At 35.8% G+C, this 20,128-nt stretch overlaps 1 protein-coding gene and 1 long non-coding RNA gene across 3 annotated transcripts in view; one reads left to right on the plus strand and one right to left on the minus strand.

The window, feature by feature from the left end:
* LOC138706421 (uncharacterized) overlaps positions 1 to 20,128 on the plus strand; it is a 107,586-nt gene that overhangs the window by 15,715 nt on the left and 71,743 nt on the right. Inside the window, exon 1 of one of the 2 annotated variants that reach the window (XR_011333994.1) lies at positions 8,325 to 8,395. The exons of the other annotated variant lie outside the window; for it this stretch is intronic. This is a non-coding gene — a long non-coding RNA (uncharacterized lncRNA). Of the gene's footprint in view, positions 1 to 8,324; positions 8,396 to 20,128 lie in introns of those variants that run through there. 2 annotated transcript variants of the gene reach the window in all.
* The window catches only part of LOC138706418 (uncharacterized), a 67,421-nt gene continuing 52,989 nt past the window's right edge, over positions 5,697 to 20,128 (minus strand). Inside the window, exons 3-5 of the mRNA XM_069835707.1 lie at positions 17,600 to 17,725; positions 16,426 to 16,554; positions 5,697 to 10,913 (exon numbers count right to left, since the gene is read on the minus strand). Coding sequence (XP_069691808.1) covers positions 10,814 to 10,913; positions 16,426 to 16,554; positions 17,600 to 17,725 — 355 coding nt within the window. The 3' untranslated portion in view covers positions 5,697 to 10,813. The remainder of the gene's footprint in view (positions 10,914 to 16,425; positions 16,555 to 17,599; positions 17,726 to 20,128) is intronic.

Raw genomic sequence — 20,128 nt, forward strand, 5'->3', positions numbered from 1 at the left:
AAGTCTATCGTGCTATCAAAAAGGAGTGCGTTATATGGCAGTAAAATTTTTTAATAGCCTCCCTATCGATATAAAAATGAAATTCAAAACATAAAATTATTTAGGGCCAAATTAAAGAAGTACCTAATTTCTCACTCCTTCTATTCTGTAGGTGAATTCATGACATTCAATAACACTTCATGAAATTGATACTAAAACTACGTGTTGTACTAGTAGACTATATTGTAAATCTCGTCTGTATATATTTCATCTAGACTGTGACTATAAATTAAGATTTTATAATAGTATTAAGTTCTTTGACTTGTTCCATATTCTAGCTGTAAGCATGTATGAATACCATGGAATGTTAATAAATACAATACAATACAATACGGAAATAAGATTTGGAGCTTCCTTACTGTTTCGCTTACAACACCTGCGCATGCGCAGTAAACAAGAGCCCCTGCATATATGCTACTTGTGGACAGTCGTGTGAAATTGTTGCCTATTTACAGGTGAATCCCATCAAGACTCGCTCCAAGATAAATTCAGTTATTCGAAATAAAGCAAGATAGTAAGGTTTGAAACCTGGTAACTTTTTACCTGTGATGCTACGCCATCTACCTATTTCTTCTAACTACGTGCCATGTAAATGTTACGAATACATGGGTATGAATACGGAAGCATGAACCGTACCTAGACTGGCTAATTGTTATCAACACAATGTCCAAACTCCCGAAATTTTAGCTGTTAATATTAACAGTGACATTTGTTGGCGTATTATCTAAGCTAAAATGTAAAATAAAGAATGCAAGGCGAAACTGCCATATGATTTTTTATTTAATGACACTGTATCAACTGCGCAGTTATCTAGCATCGCTGAAATTGGTGATGCGAGATGTTATTTGTCGAGATGAGTCTGAGGTTTTACCATGGGATTATCTGACATTCGCCTTAGAAATTGGAAAAACCTCGGAAAATACGTAACGAGATAATAAGTCCAAGCGGGATTCGAACTCATGCCCGAGAACAGCTGAAGCTATGCTGCAATACCAGATACTTATTATGCAGTACTGTTATGGGTTTATGTTTATTATATGTATTTAGATATAAGGGGCAACAAATAAACAGCAGATCTACATATTTGTAATATATACGTAGGTTAGACAAGTTGTCAAATAGTAATTTACGTAGCTAATAAATTAAGTTCCTTATCTGAAGTTAGTTTCGTGCTCATACTATTGACTAAAAGAAAGTTTATATTATATTTACAGTCATTAATTGCATGGGATTGCAACTTTACAAATGAATTTAGAAAAAACGGTCGTTTATGAATCCGTTTATTCAGTTTTGCCTGATTTCTGAAAAGCTGTAAGGAAGAATTGAAGGTTTCCCTGCTAAAATGGTGTGGCTCCACTTTTTGGTCAAATTAATATTTTGCTTCTTTCAGATGTTAAAAAATATGCCCGATTTTTTTAGTGCAAGAACAGTGTGATTCCGAGCATTTGGTGATCAATTACAGTGGAATTTGAGCTGAGCTCTCAGTCGTTTCGTTGAAAAAAAAAAAGAGGTAACTCCAGAAGCTGTAGCCTATACAGAATGAACAGTAATTAGTGTTATTAATTTCAGGGGGGTGATGGCGGGCTTATGTAAGGGCAACAATGAACCTGCGGGTTCCTTAAAAGCCATTTGTAAGTGAGTATATTTCGAAATATTTCAAACAAAAAAGTTCACTAAAATGTTGCTCGTTTTTACTTCTTTTCGAAATAAAAATTATTTTATATGAAAAATTTCATAGCATGTTCTATGGAATCCATTGGTTTAATTCCCAAACTGTTCGTTCAATTTAAGAGAGCAGTGTATCTATACTAATAATAAATCTGTAGCCGAAATTTTTCTGGTAATTTTAGATTTTCCAAAAATAATTGGTCCTAACATATATAATTAACCACCCTGAAACCGAAAATCGCTATTTTGAAATTTTTGTTTGTCTGTCTGTCTGTTTGTTACCTTTTCACGCGATAATGGCTGAACGGATTTCGATGAAAATTGGAATATAAATTATGTTCGTTGTAATTTAGATTTTAGGCTATATGGCATTCAAAATACATCATTTAAAAGGGGGGTTATAAGGGGGCCTGAATTAAATAAATCGAAATACCTCGCTTATTATTGATTTTTGTGAAAAATGTTGCATAACAAAAGTTTCTTTAAAAATAATTTGCGGTAAGTTTTATTCCTTGAAAAATTTTGATAGGACTGATATTTAATGAGATAAATGAGTTTTAAAATTAAAATAACTGTCATCTAAGGCCGTATAATGAAATAAAAAACAAATGACTTCGTCTATAAGGGGCCTTGGACAGCAACAATCGAAAGCTATGAAAGATAGCCTACAGAGAATGTTTCTATGTTTGTATGAAGTAATATCGGAAGCTAAATTAACCGATTTGTATAATTAATTATTATTTCGCCATTGGAAAGTGTAGTTTCCCTAGATGGACATAATGCTATAATATTATTACAGTAACTTCTGATATAATATATTGTAATGTAATATAATATAATATAATATTAGTACATTATGCAACGAGCCTATAATGACAGTAATTAAGAAGCGAGTATGGATGTTTATGAAACGAGCGCAAGCGAGTTTCATAATTTTCATACGAGCTTCTTAATTACCATTATAGGCGAGTTTCATACGACTTTTTATGCTCAACCATATTTCTAACTTGAAATTATTCATTTTATTTGTATCTAACTGACCTTGAGCAATACCTCGTAAATTGTGAGATGTGCGCAGACGCGAAAGTATTGATTTTTTCAGAGGAACAGATGTCCACATTGACCTTGATAGCCTATAAGAACCTACAGAGTAAACTAAATATTAACTTTGATATCACATTGAAATTAAATTAGACATTGAAAAATGAGATGACAAATTGAATTTATTTGAATATTATTTACAATTAACGCTAATTATTATAGTAACAGAACATAACCTTCTGCGAAAGTATTGGATTTCCAGCCTCCGTGACTTTTCGCTAATTCTCTTTCGATTGCATATCCGAGAATAATCGATACTTGCGGTTTTATAACGGTACAAAGTTGACTTGTCATTGGCTGAGGTTTTATAACGATACAAAGCTGACTTGTCATTGGCTGAACACCTGTACTTTAATGAATAGGTGTACTTTAATGACATGCATTAAAGGACTGCTACCAGGTGTATAATTACTACATTTCGGCATGGTCGAGCATAAAATATAATATAATATAATATAATATAATATAATATACTTACTTACTTACTTACAAATGGCTTTTAAGGAACCCGAAGGTTCATTGCCGCCCTCACATAAGCCCGCCATCGGTCCCTATCCTGTGCAAGATTAATCCAGTCTCTATCATCATATCCCACCTCCCTCAAATCCATTTTAATATTATCCTCCCATCTACGTCTCGGCCTCCCTAAAGGTCTTTTTCCCTCCGGTCTCCCAACTAACACTCTATATGCATTTCGCCCATACGTGCTACATCCCTGCCCATCTCAAACGTCTGGATTTAATGTTCCTAATTATGTCAGGTGAAGAATACAATGTGTGCAGTTCTGCGTTGTGGAACTTTCTCCATTCTCCTGTAACTTTATCCCGCTTAGCCCCAGATATTTTCCTAAGCACCTTATTCTCAGACACCCTTAACCTATGTTCCTCTCTCAGAGTGAGAGTCCAAGTTTCACAACCATACAGAACAACCGGTAATATAACTGTTTTATAAATTATAACTTTCAGATTTTTGGACAGCAGACTGGATGATAAGAGCTTCTCAACTGAATAATAACACGCATTTCCCATATTTATTCTGCGTTTAATTTCCTCCCGAGTGTCATTTATATTTGTTACTGTTGCTCCAAGATATTTGAATTTTTCCACCTCTTCGAAGGATGAATCTCCAATTTTTATATTTCCATTTCGTACAATATTCTGGTCACGAGACATAATCATATACTTTGTCTTTTCGGGATTTACTTCCAAACCGATCGCTTTACTTGCTTCAAGTAAAATTTCCGTGTTTTCCCTAATCGTTTGTGTATTTTCTCCTAACATATTCACGTCATCCGCATAGACAAGAAGCTGACGTAACCCGTTCAATTCCAAACCCTGCCTGTTATCCTGAACTTTCCTTATGGCATATTCTAAAGCGAAGTTAAAAAGTAAAGGTGATAGTGCATCTCCCTGCTTTAGCCCGCAGTGAATTGGAAAAGCGTCGGATAGAAACTGACCTATACGGACTCTGCTGTATGTTTCACTGAGACACATTTTAATTAATCGAACTAGTTTCTTGGGAATACCAAATTCAATAAGAATATCATATAATACTTCCCTCTTAACCGAGTCATATGCCTTTTTGAAATCTATGAATAACTGATGTATTGTACCCTTATACTCCCAATTTTTCTCCATTATCTGTCGAATACAAAAAAATCTGATCAATAGTCGATCTATTACGCCGAAAACCGCACTGATGATCCCCAATAATTTCATCTACGTACGGAGTTAATCTCAAAATATAATATAATATAATATTATATTATATTATATTATATTATATTATATTATATAATTTAAGTTATTTGAAGGGTTCAGAACCATAGTGGGCCAAACGCCATTTACTGAATACGTAGAAAACAAGGGTTAAAATTAAGTTATTACCATAATTCAATGGAAACCTATAACATGTAAAATAAAGTATACACATTAAATCTAAATGATGTCAATCTTCATTAAACTATGGATGCATGTAATAAAAATTAGAAACATGTTAAAGGAATTGTCATTGCACCAATGAGTGGTCTCTGGACCAAAATGATCGCATTTTAATTATTTGTATGCAATTTAAATCAAGTAACATATTAAACGATTTATCCTTCTATCAAACACGAATGTTCCCTGGATCAAATGTCCTATTTTAATTATGTAATTACTTTATATTTATTTCTAACGGGTGCAGCGGAGCTCGCGGGTACGGCTAGTTATGATAATAAATGGCTGAAATAGTTTTAGTTTTGTCCTTTAAATGTGCAAAAATTTGAGCCAAACAAATGTAATTTTTCGTTCTGCAATTGAATTTTACAATGTACAGTGCTTCATTATTTGTTTATATTTTACATCCCAAAATTGCTGATTGTAATAAATGATAAAATGAAGCTCCTAGGTACCTAGGACATACTCTGAAAAAGGAAAGAAGCTCAGTTAAAATTTGAATTTTTAGAATGTTTTCTTTTTGCAGCGAGCTCTTCAATTTTCTTCTCCATTTTGTCGGTTTGGCTCTTGTAGCAATTGTACAGTGTCGGTGTAGAGTGGGTAGCTACCTACCTTTCCTCTTGACAGTCAGACACAATTTTATCTCAATTTCGTTTCAGTCTATTCTTTTCAGATACGTTGACATAATAATAATAATAATAATAATAATAATAATAATAATAATAATAATATTATTATTATTATTATTATTATTATTATTATTATTATTATTATTATTATTATTATTATTATTATTATTATTCGCTTTGAAATATCTGCCATTTCTTAGGCACATAGGCTACTCAACTGGCCATAGATAAAAATAGTTAACCACAGTTTGAAGGCTTATAGCTGAATTTAAAGATGCATACATAAGGAACAGCAATGAGCGGAATGAGTATTAAATACCATGACATTATTTTATTCAAATTCATGAAATATTTACATTTATATCCAGTAGGTACATATTCACAAATTGCTACAACATATTCTACTTTTGTAATGTTATATTTGTCTTACGCAGAACGCAGGTTGAAAGAACAGAAAAGGACGCAACTGCTGTATTGCGATCTACAGTCTTATAAATTCACTCACATTTTGACACTGAACTGAAATGATGGATAGATTCTGACGCACGTGAAAGAAAACAAACAATAGCTGAAGTGCTAACTTACAATACATCGATAGCACTACGTAGTTTTATAGAGATTAAGGCAGACTGCAGATATCACGTTTGTGGTACAGAGCGGCCGTGGTCACTACAGTGTATGTTAGAAACATTTTATTCTCAAAATTGCATAAACGTTGTAAGAAAAATAATGCTACCAAATTCCGCTACTCGTTTACAAGAATCGTATTTTAAAATATTGATAATACAATTGAATTAATACGTTGTAGCTTCGTGTCCTTAATGTTAAAAAAAATCACGTTTAAACCCTTTATATATAACAATACCGTAGATTTACACAATGTTATTATAAATTGTTTATTTTAAGAGAAAATTTTGGTTTTGAATTTGAGGTCGAAATAATTTTTGAATTATAGAGGTATCAACTGTTACGGATTTCCCCCACTGTTACGGCATTACAGCTAAAGGGAAAATTACGGAAAAGCAATATTTTCACGACAAAAATCCAATATAGGCATATATATTTTTTCCGAAAAGAGGATAAATAATGTGTAAAGAGATTTTCAGTTGAGGATGGATTTCTTAAGCATACAGAAATGTTATTCAAATATTCCAAAATAATTCCAAATTCTGTGTTGGAAAGAGTGTATGAAGAAAGAATGATGCTGAAACTGATCAGAAAGAGGAAAAGAAATTGGCTGGGCCACTGGTTGAGAAGAGACTACCTTCTGAAGGATGCACTGGAAGGAATGGTAAACGGGAGAAGAATTCGGCGCAGAAGAAGATATCAGATGATAGACGACATTAAGATATATATATATATATATATATATGAGGAGACAAAGAGGAAGGCAGAAAATAGAAAAGACTGGAGAATGCTGGGTTTGCAGTGAAAGACCTGCCCTTGGGCAGGACACCATGAATGAATGAATTCGAAAATTTAGTTAAGTGGACGTGACAGAATTGAAGAGGAATTTACCCCTTACCAATGCGATACTTCTCCCGAATACCTACATTATAAATGGACCCATTTCTAATAACTTATCAACTTTCCTACATTCTGGATCCAGTAAGTGCTGGCCTTCCATAACTAGCAGTGCGAAATCAATTTTATGAGACCATGAATACATGGACCAACATAAAGATTGAGCCTGGTTATATTATTTTGTTTCGGTTCTCATTATGACCTGTTTCTGAAGATTTCGAAAAGTAGCTCTAGTAGTGCAGAATATTTCAGTGACCCGTGGCTGTCAATGGCCACATCTCGCAATCGCGTCCTTTTCCCAGTTCGTTTGGTTGTATTTTGGAGTAGCGATTCTACTTTCAGAGTTATAAAACAATCTATTTATATGTTCACAGTTCTTCAGGTACATTTGATACTGCATTGAGTTCGGAATGGATGTTACTATTCACATACTGTACTATAGAGCCATTCTTTGTAATGTAATTAGTTCAATCACAATGTTTTATGTTTATACGATTTCAGTATTATCTCTATGTACAGTGACACCAGAAACTTTTTCCTTACATTTTTATTGTACCTTTTTTTGACTATACCATGCAAGCTTTGCTTAATGGTAAGTTTAGTTGCCATGGTGATATTTTACACTGCATAGGTACAATCAGGACATAGTTAAAAATGCAAGGAAAAATGTTTGATGTCACTTTATATTTAAGCCTATCATAATGTGAAATGGGGGAAAGGTAAACAAAAAAGAGTAACTTATGTGAGTTAAATATTTGCCTGAACCATAAAATAAACTGAAGATGATACATTTTTTTATACTTCATGAAAGTTCTGAATTGTGAATACTATAAAATAGTGTAAGGACAGCAGTGAAGAAGTATGGATAGGTCTATATTTTTACAAACTAGCCTACAGAATTTAAAAATCGTGCAGCATAAAACATTGTGAACGAAAACTACTGACTGTTTTAGAAAGGAAGAATAATAAAGAAACTTATACTACGTCGTTGTAAGTTGAGGAACTATGAAGTGTAAGCTTATTACGTTTGAAGTCCTGTCTTCTATACCCGTATCTTCGGAAACTTCTTATCTGTGCAACATGATCTTCGTGCTGAGTCCATCGGCAGGTCAGCAATTTGTTTCTCATCCAGAGACCTTCTCCAGGCGGTTGCACTCACTTCCGTGTGTTTTGGAGTCCAAGAATAGTTTCAACACTGCCTCCGTATTCTTATATACGTCTTTGTAGCCTATTTAACACAAACAATTTTTATTGGGAGTGACGGGAGGAAATGAAGAGTGTGTTCCAGAGTCAGGACTAAAAACCTTCCTGTGGCACTTAAGCCCCTCTTGTAATATACGTATAGGTCATTCGTTATCTCGTGAAACCAGATGCTTGTGTGCGCCGTAGCATATAGTAAGAACCTTATGGTGAGGGCAAGTCAGTTCGCGGCTACGAATAGAAGCGTAGCGAGGGGGGAAGCTTCTCAGTCCACTTTCTTCTTCCCCTGACTCGGAGGTAAGTTTCACGAAATACCGAATGGCCTATATACGCTTGTCTTGCACTACATTTTTATGAGCGTTAAGTACAAGGGTGATTAAAAAAATAAGGTAACAAGAGCTCTCACGGTTGATATATTCCCACTCTTGTTCGAATTTTTCTCCACAGCAGACCACAGCTTTATTACGCATATGTTGCATCAGATCCTCGCAATATCAGTTGTAAGATGACTGCGAGCTCGGAAACATGGTCAAACGTGGAAGTGCTTAATGTAATCCGGTGTTTGAAGGGCAGCAAAAATTCCTTGTCAACATGTTGAGGTATACGGTGCGAAACGGCGCTTCCGGTGGGAGGTATTGAATCATTCTATCTACAGTCCCGACCTGGAACCCAGTGATTTCCATCTCTTCGGACCGTTAAGAAGCACTTGGGTGGTAAGCCATTCAATACCGATACGGCCGTTCTGCAAGTTGTCATGACGTGGCTTCAGGGACTTGAGATTTGTTCTATGCCGACATCGCTGCCTTGGTCTACCGTTGGTACAAGTGTTTGGACAAGCATGGTGACTTTGTTGAACAGTAATGCGTGCCAGTGTCCTACTACTATGTATCAATAGGCTTATATCTACCTGTGAAGTAAGATTTGTCCAGGAGAGCTCTTATCTTACTTTTTGAAGCACCCTTGTACAAAGATTTGAAGAAAGCTGGCCATTTTATGACGCTTCTGACCATAGGTCTAATGTGGTATAATTATAGAGAGGTGGTGTTTATTTTTAGCACTTAAAAATTGAAATTCGGAATTTTGTAATTTTTTTAATTAGAATTTTGCAGCACTTACGAATTTCACATTTAGAATTTTGAAGAATTGTTAAGGGAAACGTGATTTTGGATAAATTCAGATTATTGGGGCATATTTTAATGTAATAATTTTATTATATGCCCCAATAGGTGGTAGGATAAGCATTACAAGTGGAGAATGGTTTAGGCCACCGATATGAACTCATTAACGTGTGGCAGAAATGGTTGGACAATTCTAGAAATTGCAGTTGCAATGTTGACAAATTCGTAGACAACCTGCGTCTTCTGTATTTATCTGAATGTTAGGGCTGTAATTATGAAAAACCTTAGATCTCTCAACAAAATTAGGCCTATCCAGCATTACACGACAGAAATATTAAATCTTTCTAAAAACCAAGTGAGATTTGATGAACATGATTTGTGAGTCCGATAAGTTCTTTTACTATAATTGAATAGGTATGTCCGTCAAATTGCTTATCAAAATCACAATACTATAATTAGCAAAATATTACAACATTTACAGTGTTGAACGTTTTCGGCATAAACTGCCATCTTCAGAACACGTAACAATACAAAAATCTTAATACTTCGTGTCGAAACATTATGGCTAAAATATTTAAAACTAAATTGTATATGACATGGACATATTATAAAATGAATGCTGAATGATAAAATAAAAAGTACATATATGTTATCTTCCTGCAGAAGTTAGCACACGGTGCGATCGTCAGTCAGATCGTTAAAACTGAAAATAATATATTTGTATAAGAAATGGGCTAATGAATTTAATATTGTATTAGAAAGAATTTTTTTTAACATAAATGATTTGATAGTAATTGCTTAAACCCAATTTTTAAACGAACAAATTACTAATATAACAAACCCACTATATAATTTATATAAACAAATTACCACATCAAAAGTTTCAATTCTCCCTACTAACATTACACCTTACCCCCTCCACAAAACAAATTATGTAGGCCTATGTCTAGATAGCGGATAAACTGTAAACACAGAGCAACTGTCGGTTTCGTCGTAGCGCACAATCAACACAGGGCTCCTCTTAACGTTCATATCACGTAAGTCTTTATAATAGTTTAATATTTTGCTAATTATAGCATTGTGATTTTGATAAGCAATTTGACGGACATAGCCTACCTATTCAATTATTTCAAGTGAGATTGTAATTTAGCGTTTAAGTTGAAAAAAATATCGCATTTATATCACAAAATGTACAAATTTCACATTTATGGTTGATTTAGCGTTTTGTAGTATATTCAAGATCGCGAGAGCACAACAAAACGATTATCGTACATAAAATGAAAGTACTTAAGTACAAATATTTTAGAGACATTTTCAAATCCCTCTATTACATTGGATAATAGTAAAAAAAAAATCCCTACTGCGAAAAATCACCATCTCTATCAATAGGGATCACTGTACGCATAATTTAATTTTGATGTGATTGAATCGTAAACTAGATCATACTCGGATTAGAAAAGACCAACAGGATAAATACAAATTAAAAGGACAGAGAAGCATCATGTCCTCCGTGCACGTCCCACTCAGTTCAATCTTCTCATGAAGTCTGAAGCAAGATGAATCATGAGACGAGATTCGATCCAGGTACTTCCGGTCATCAGAAGTACTGTGCAAGCTGCACCTGGCGTTGGAACTCTCTGTCGTCGGGGTTCGCTGTGCAGTTGTTCTGGTTGTTTGGAGGCCGCACCTTATTGTACCTGCAAGACAATGTGAACAAAGTCAGTTAAGTAGTGCCTATAGTTGTTGAACAACGGAGAAACGAGTTATTTAAGGTAAACATACACGTTATGTTTGTGATGTCTTGTTCTAAGAAAAACCCCAATCGCAGTAATTTGCACGATAATTACGTCATTTCGCTCTACGCTGCATATTTGTATTGAGATTATTAAGATGCGTCCGTTACGTAGGAAGTTAGGGAAATCAATACAAATGTTATTTTAAATAATATTAGAGGACAATGAAAAGAATTAATAGGTGACGGGATTTTTAAATTCCATTGATTGTGTGACCACGTCTTTATTTATTGGTTATTTTATTAATTTTATATTGCATTTAATTTCAGTGAGAGATATAGGAGACTCGTCTAATTTGGCAATATTTATATTTTGACACAGTTTGTAGTTATATATTCTGAAATTAAATATTCCTCTATTTTGGAATGTGTTTAAACATTAAATCCCAATAAACCTCTGAAAGAAAATTCTACAAATCTAAATTACTTTACACATAACACACTAATAAATAAAAAATGACATGTTTCCAGATTTGGTACTTCATCAGGATAAATTGGCAATAGTACAGGGGTAATTAGGCAATAGGATTAAAAAGTAAATTTTTCAAAATAAAACAGTAGTACAAGGTTTATAAGACTTAATTTACTGGGACAAGAAGTCACCAAACATCATAAACACAAAACAAAAACAAAAAAACAAAAAAAAAAAAATGAATGGCTTTTTCCGACCACTCTTATTAATTATATTGAAGGGTTGTCTTCTAATTTCTGTTGCCGATAGCCCAAACCCAAGTTCTTGCATTTTGATTATGTATGTCACCAGTTTTTGCTCTTCCTCAACGGTTAGAGCTAGGGGTCGTCCTTTCTTGGGAATGACAACGTCATCGGGTCCTGAGGATGCATACTGAAATCTCTTTAAGTTTTTAACAACTTAAAGAGGCACATTGTACTTCTTAGAAGCCTTATAAGTCGACCATCTATCTTTCAAAACACTCCCAACCGCAGCCCGCAAATAAACTTTGGGATATCTGCAACACACCACACAGTGCTGCATTGACTGTAAAATTCCCTCATACGTCCCTACTCTTAAATTTTACCATCGAGTACACATTCTTATTCAAAAAGAGCAGCACTATAAAAGAAAATGGCTAATTCACACTACCCTGGAGAAGACTTTTTTGCTAAGAAGAACATAAAACGAGCTAAGGCCTGATGAGTTATTAACAAAAAATATTAATTATATAAATGGCCTACCTTATAATATGGAATCTCAACTTTTGATATATAATGCACAAACAAACGTGGGTAATGAACAACACTTTCTTTCCATCATTGTATACACACGTCCACACAACCACCACGTCAACAGGAAGTATTCAACACTTCTATGAGTAACAATATCTGCCACTATAATGCGCGGATTCGGATGAAACGAAAACTTAAAGTACAGTCACATGTTGCACTCTATGAAGGTGTCATTGAACTTCTTAAAACTCTGGAGGAAATTTGGCAATGAAAGAAATACAAGAATATTGCCAAATTTGCCGAGTTTCCCCTACGTGAGAATTTTATGGTACTAATACATAATGATATCCTGTTGTAGATTAGTGATACTATGTTATAATTTATAAATTTATAATTGTACAAGATATGTGCATTAACTGTGTATATGTATTATTAATTTACATTTTACTTATTGTGCATCCAAGAGCCTCCTCCTATCGTATGGGGTGAACTTGTATACGCTTTCATTTGCTTTTGACTATAGGTCTACTCCTCTCATATGATATGGACTCGTCCTATACTTACATAAGATCACCGATTCCTGTTTTACATAAGAATAATGTGACTTCCTATTTGTAGCTCCAATAAAAGCGTCACGTAAAAAATCTCGTATTCATTTTGGCATAGTATCTCGATGATACGTAAAGTATTTTTGCATTATAAGATACTATTATTGTAGCTTGAATAGTATCTATTGTATTTACTTTATGGCAGAGGAAGCTTTAAATAGAAAAAGGAACATCTTCTGTGGACCCCTGGAAAAAGAACTAAGGAAGAGACTAGTGAAGTGCTTGTGTGGAGTGTGGCATTGTACGGGGCAGAAACATGGACATTGCGACGAAATGAAGAGAAACGAATAGAAACATTTGAAATGTGGATATGGAGAAGAATGGAGCGTGTGAAGCGGACAGACAGAATAAGAAATGAAGCTGTGTTGGAAAGAGGGTGAAGAAAGAATGATGCTGAAACTGATCAGAAAGAGAAAAAGGAATGGTTGGGTCACTGGCTGAGAAGAAACTGCCTACTGAAGGATGCACTGGAAGGAATGGTGAACGGGAGAGAGTTCGGGGCAGAGGAAGATATCAGATGATAGATGACATTAAGATATGTGGATCATATGCGGAGACTAAGAGGAAGACAGAAAATAGGAAAGATTGGAGAATGCTGGGTTTGCAGTGAGAGACCTGCCCATGGACAGAACAATTGTATGTATGTATGTATGTATGTATGTATGTATGTATGTATGTATGTATGTATGTATGTATGTATGTATGTATGTATGTATGTATGTATGTATGTATGTATGTATGTATGTGTGTATTTACTTTGCTGAACAGCCTGAACGTATCAATGGTTAATGGCCTCTCATTGGGGCAAGACTACTTTATTTTACTTTACTATGGAAGGGAGAGGTCACTACGATCCAACACTGAGACCGTATAAATCTATTGCTCTTATCCCCCAAGTAGAGCATTCCTAACCCACACCAGCTAACTACATTGAAGTTCGCTGAGTACCCTATTTTCGAAGGAGACAATCTCACTCGTCTCTAGACCAGTTCAATTCGTGCGTCGCCATTCGGCAATAGGGGAATACAAGGTAATGGAGTTGATGTCTAACGTGAGGAAATGAGAGAACCCCCAGAAAATCCCAATTGCGACCTTTCCGCCACAAGTGTCACTATGGATTTTTAAATGAAAAACCACAGGGCCTGACCGGACCTCGAATTGGGACTGCTTACACATGAAGTGTGGGAGATGAGTATAGTAGAAATGATCGAAGAGGGAAGTCAGGAACAGTGAAACGAAATATCAGTAATATGACCAAGCTCCCAAGGACTCGCTCACTTTAGGAGCCTATTTATGAGCAATTCCCTGTGACAACAGGAGGCCCTTGCCCTTACGGATGTGTACGGGCTAAATTTATTATTATTATTATTATTATTATTATTATTATTATTATTATTATTATTACTGTTACTATTACGTGAGAGGCCGAAAGTCTAGCTTGTTTTACGATAAAAAACAATAAGTCAATACAAATATAATTGTAAGAAATAATTAAATCTCTTCATGCTCTGGTTAGACATTAATAGATAACTAGGCCTATGTATTTCTTATTAAACCGAAATGTGTCAACAGTTTTTCTTTGTTTCAACTTCGCCTTAAATGTACATTTAAAGACAACAATATTGGAAATAATCATTAAAAATAAATAGTATAACTTCGTGTATACAATTTAACAAAACAGAATGCAGGTACGAACAGCTTTATGTGTTAGAACTGAAGAGAAACTGATTCGTTGAAGGTATTCAACACTTTCTATGAGCAGCTTAAATTTACAGACGCTTAGTGTGTTCTTTGGAAGATTAATGAACTGTAGCAAGCGGCTCGATATATTGCTAACTGCTGGACAAACCGTTAAGGGTAAAGAGAAAGTCGCAGATGAATTTTCAGTTCATATTGTTTTTATCTATCACCTGTTAAAATATTTGCATTACTGTAATAAATGTCCCTACATCTCTGTATATTTACTAGATACAGCGTGGTCAGAGCGTAATTTAAACAAGGATTAAATTATGTTCATCCTATGAAGGTACGAACGAAAATTGATCTCTTTCCTTTCTTTTCACTACCGTTCAGTTTCGTTTCTTTTAGTTACCATAACAACCAAAACTTAAACGTGTAATCAAGTTTTAATGAGTCTATAGAATTAGAGTGCTACTGATTCTTTTTCTGTCACTCTGTTCACATTGTGTCAATAGTAGACATTCATCGTAATACTAATAACTATTCTAATAAGATAATTCGCAAGGACTTTTATACGAATGGAATAAGCAATTTTGCTTGCTCAGATATCTTATTTGGTATTAAGTCTACGAGGCAAGATCGTCAGTTTTATACAGTATCTCTTAAAAAGGAGGGTTTTTTTTATCATTCCATAAGAACCTGTCGCTCTTGGTCGTTTTGCCCTGCGAACATCTAATTCAGTGGCAAAGCATGTTAAAAACAATTTTATTGTCTATAATAATACTGAATAACCATCACAGCTTTAAAGAAAGCAACATTCAAATTGTTATCACATCTAATGGAGTCTGAAAAATTATTTTGACGTGAATACTTCTATAAGTTCGGTTCAGTATTAGGGTGCCATCTCAAAAGTCGACCGACACATTTTCAGGCCAGTTTTGTCGCGCCTATAATTTTTAAACTACGCAACATATTCCAGTGAAGTAAATGACGATCGACAGACAAATGATCAATGTATCCAACGTGATCTTGAGCAATACGCGAGAGAGGGGCAATTTGCACGAATTGACGGGTCGCGCTTCAGCCCACGCAGTATAACTCGAGAATGCGAAGCGATATAATGTTCGCAGTAGTGTCACACTATTCTAACAAAACAGGCTACAATCTCAGTTGAGCAACTATCTGCAATCGACAAGTTAAATTGAAAAAACTCGCGAATGAAGTTAAGTGAAAAGAGACTATTCACAATGTCAAGACATAGGGAGCGCAAATGGGATCGGGTGTTAAAGCAACGGAGACAATTACATTCAACATCCCATTGCATCATGTACAAAATTTCCGATACAGCCTACCCAGATTTTCTTGGCCAAAAATAAGATACGGTGCGATAGTTTGCAGAGAACAGAAGAGAATATATTATGGCTTAAAATAATTGTGTATTGGTTCATTAATTTGAAAAACAATGAGTCGAGAAGCGGCAATGGAGACACGAGGATCTTCAAAAAGAAGACTGGTTAGACTGAAACGTCTGGGATACAGCAAGTAGAAAACAAATGTCAACTGCAAAATAGACTTACCTGCTCTTTTTTTTTTCTTTTATTTTCTTTCCCTCCTCTCTATCCCACCATTTCTCTCTTTCTACAAAATATCGCAAATTCTGAATTATTTCCAGAACAATTGACACATAAACTTAAAAAAAATGAACCAAATCCGTCCAGTGGTTCATTGGAGAAGATAGCGCACAGACAGAGATACGGACGGGTAAAGAGAAAACGGCATATAAAAATATATAGATATCAGAGCGCTAAGGGCTTTTATTTACGCGACAATCTCCAAATTTGTTTGTTGTTTGCTCCCAGGATTCAACTATTACAGTGCATTATTGTCAAAAGTTAAGCGATAGTGGCCACTAGGATTGAGCTTGACTTGGTGTTTATGTCTGACCTGGTGAAGTCACCCTTGCAGAGGCGCCAGGGCACCACGTCCACCTTTTCGTGCAGGGTGACTGATACTTCCGGGCTCACCAAGTCCGGGGTTCCTGCCCCAGAACCTCGGGTTATTAATCTTCTGTACCTGCAACCGAGAGAACGAGGCTTATTACGACAAATATCTGACACAATTTTGTCTGAAATTGAGTAGTGCTATCTTATTAGGCTATTATTATTATTATTATTATTATTATTATTATTATTATTATTATTATTATTATTATTATTTAATAAACGATAGAACACATTACTGGAAGTCGTTCGTTATAGTTTAGCCAGAACGGAATGCACCAATCGACACAAAATCATAGAGAAATCATTCCACAGCAGTTTCAAAGAAAAATAAAATTGTCAATGAGGACAGTCATCGAGATGATGCCAGCAAAATTATTAAAACCAATATTTATTCATTCATTCATTCATTCATTGTGTTCTGCCCAAGGGCAGGTCTTTCACTGCAAACCCAGCGTTCTGCAATTTTTACTATTTTTGTCTTCCTCTTTGTCTCATTTAATCCATTATACCTTAATGTCGTCTATCATCTGATATCTTCTTGTGCCCCAGACATTTTATTATACGAAATACAATATGTCCCCAAAGTCACTCCGCAGCGATCTCCTAACGGGAAGTTTTAAGTTGGCAGCAAAATCATTCACACGTGTTCAGTGTTGATCTTCGAGTGGAGTGAATCCCACCTCCCAACATAACTGCAGCCGCTAGCGGTGAATCCCACCTACCAACATAACTGCAGCCCCTAGCGTATATATTGCCGTCTCCTAGCTGCGGAGAGAGTTTGCGGACGCACTGTAGTATTTCTACTTGAAGTGGCAGTGGGGGTTTAGCAGTACTCGAATGATGATACTTTCAGACGTACACACAAAATTTGGGTCACCTGAATTTTTCCAAGTTCCAGTTATAACAATACTACACATGTTCAGTGCTTACTGAGCATGCACAGTATGTTATAACTGTAACTTTGAGAATTAAGATGGCCCAAATTTTGTTTCTGGGTCTGTACAATTTCGTCAATTTTTTGGACTAATGAGAACTATTGAAAACACCACATAGTCGACCTCGGAGGTCGAACACTGGACCATGACAGCAGGTTGGAGATACCGTGTCAGACTCACCTGTCGTAACAACAGTGCTGGGCCGCTAGCGACGTGCTACCCTGTGCCAGCAGCGAGCGGATGCAGTATGCTGCCCCTGGCTTATACACGTCAAGCCGCTCCGCCTCGCCACTCACGTCTCGCCACCTGTTTTATAATAAGGAAGACTGTTATTGTTGCTGTCCTGTCAGTTCTGAGTTGGTAGAATGACTCTCTGCGAGTCTGCGGTCTGGAAGGGTGCGGATTCGATTTGGAGCAACGACAAGTAATTTTTCTGGGTCTCACTCACTTGGCAGTCTTATCAGAAATGAGTATGTTTGGGGAAAGCACGAATTATTCTTGTACCGCGGATAAGAAAATTTGGTCAATTGAAGGAGAAAACAGTGGTAGAATATACATTAGCCCAAGCTAGCTAGACATCATCTGCAGAAAATATATTAGCTCTGAAAGCTAACTGCTCGCTCTAAAGAAAGCAGAGTTTCATTTCCTGATAATTTTAGCATGATCTATAGTGGACAGAGAAAAGTTGGTGGTACTTCGATAATTCAGCCTTTTTATTCTGCCGCTGTTCTATCGACATATCTCACCTACTCAAAATGTTATCTTTAGCTTAACAAGGTTGTAAACAACTGTCTACCGGTTTGCAGTCATGAAGATTCGTTCAAAGATTTACTTAGGGAAAGCCAACCCCCTTAAGGCCAAATCGGCTTTAATGGCAGTAAGGATGTCATTCCTACTTGCCCGCCACCTTTACCCTCAGAGGGATACTCTGGTACTCATTTCTGTTAGAGGTTGAGTAAACCCCAGAGCCATAGTGTGGCCGAAAGGATTAGATCAATGGAGAAAATCCATGACGCCATCGGGAATCGAAACGACAACCTTCCGGCTTTGCAGCGTTACGCCTTAACCGCGACTCTATCGCGCGTCCTTTGAAGATTTAAGGCTGGTTCGCAATAAATCGGAAACGGAAACGACGAGAACGAGAATGGAAATATTGTTAAAATACATGTATTTAAATGTGATAATTTACAATTAATTATTGTGAATACTCACATTTAAATACATTTATTTTAACATTTCCGTTCTCGTTCTCGTTATTTCCGTTTCCCGGTTTATTGTGAACCAGCCTTTACTTGGACATCATAAACTAGGAATAATACAACTCCCTCGTCAGCTATGCCATTGGTTGCAAGAAAATAGAATATTCTACTTTCCTTGGTTGGTTGCATTTAAACTGTCTCCTGTGTTAGGTCATCCTCGTGCGTGTAGTGGTTACGATGCTGGTCGTTGCATCCGAGGTTCGCGTGTTCAAACCCGGCCTACGATGTTGGATTTTAACGGAGGTAAAATCTTTAGCATAATTCCTCTAGGGGGGAAGTAAAGCTATGGGCCCTGGGTTGTAAATTTATGGTATGTAAAATAACTCTGTTCCAGATAGAGAGTTCCAGGCTGATTTTGTCTGTCATTTCTTGGGAAGTTGAATTTTGATGGTGAATAATATCTGCAATTGAAGTCGTTGTTAACTAAAGTAAGGGAACTATTTATAATATCGCACTGCATTTTATAAAATCGAAATTTATGATAAATAAGCATATAAAATATAATTACACTGCATCACGTTTTCCTGGGATTGTTACCATGTGATCTCAATAGCATGAATTTGTTTAATGATTACTTTGACTGTAGTTCATGGAGGAAAAAAAATAAGTAGCATTTGGCGATGTCACAAAACAGTGTTCCTAATATCGCACCCTGACACAACTTTATTGAAGTACAATCATTATGCCACACAATACTTTTGGAAACAGACACAACAAAAACATAGGGTACACAAGATTGATAACATTGTCGCCTTTAGTGATTAAGTTCATGAGGTTTGCCAGGGACTTTATGGCGGGTGATGTGGTCAGAATCTCGCCTGGCTAGTTCATCATCGAAAAAATATCATATTACTCATTGAACAGAAGGCTAAAATGGTCAGAGGCATTCTATAGACGTATCAGTTAGGAAAAATCACAATGCTCGTGCCGGGAATTCAATACCAGTCCACCAGTGTGGGAACACTGCTAGGGAGCGTAATTAGGAACACCACGTGAAAGAAACATGACCGATTAAAGCGTCGAAACAATGGTTGACAACGTACAGCTGTCAAAAGAAAAAGTGGCCGCTCTCCTGAAACAAAGTTCCCTTCGGGTATCTTCGCTACAATTCGGAGACAGGCAATGTTACATGTTGTTGGACCACGTTGCCTGATATCTACAGTTATAATTGAAGTCCTCTGTGTGTTATTCGATAGCGTAATGGTAGCGTTCAGGCCTCTTATTCATGAGGTCCTGCGTTCGACTACAACCTCGTGCTTTTTATGTTCTTTTTTGTTCTGTTTTTGAGAGAGACAAACTATACATAATGGCTCCTTTCTCTTTTACGATTATTTTAGTAATTAACATCAGGTTCATTAATATATTATGCCATGACTTTATCATTATGATATTGTGGCTGCAAATGGAAAGAAAAAAAATTTATTTTCAATAAAAATATCTTTCGTGGCAT

Source organism: Periplaneta americana, chromosome 9 (genome assembly GCF_040183065.1).
Source record: "Periplaneta americana isolate PAMFEO1 chromosome 9, P.americana_PAMFEO1_priV1, whole genome shotgun sequence".
In the NCBI taxonomy this organism is placed as follows: Eukaryota; Metazoa; Arthropoda; class Insecta; order Blattodea; family Blattidae; genus Periplaneta; species Periplaneta americana.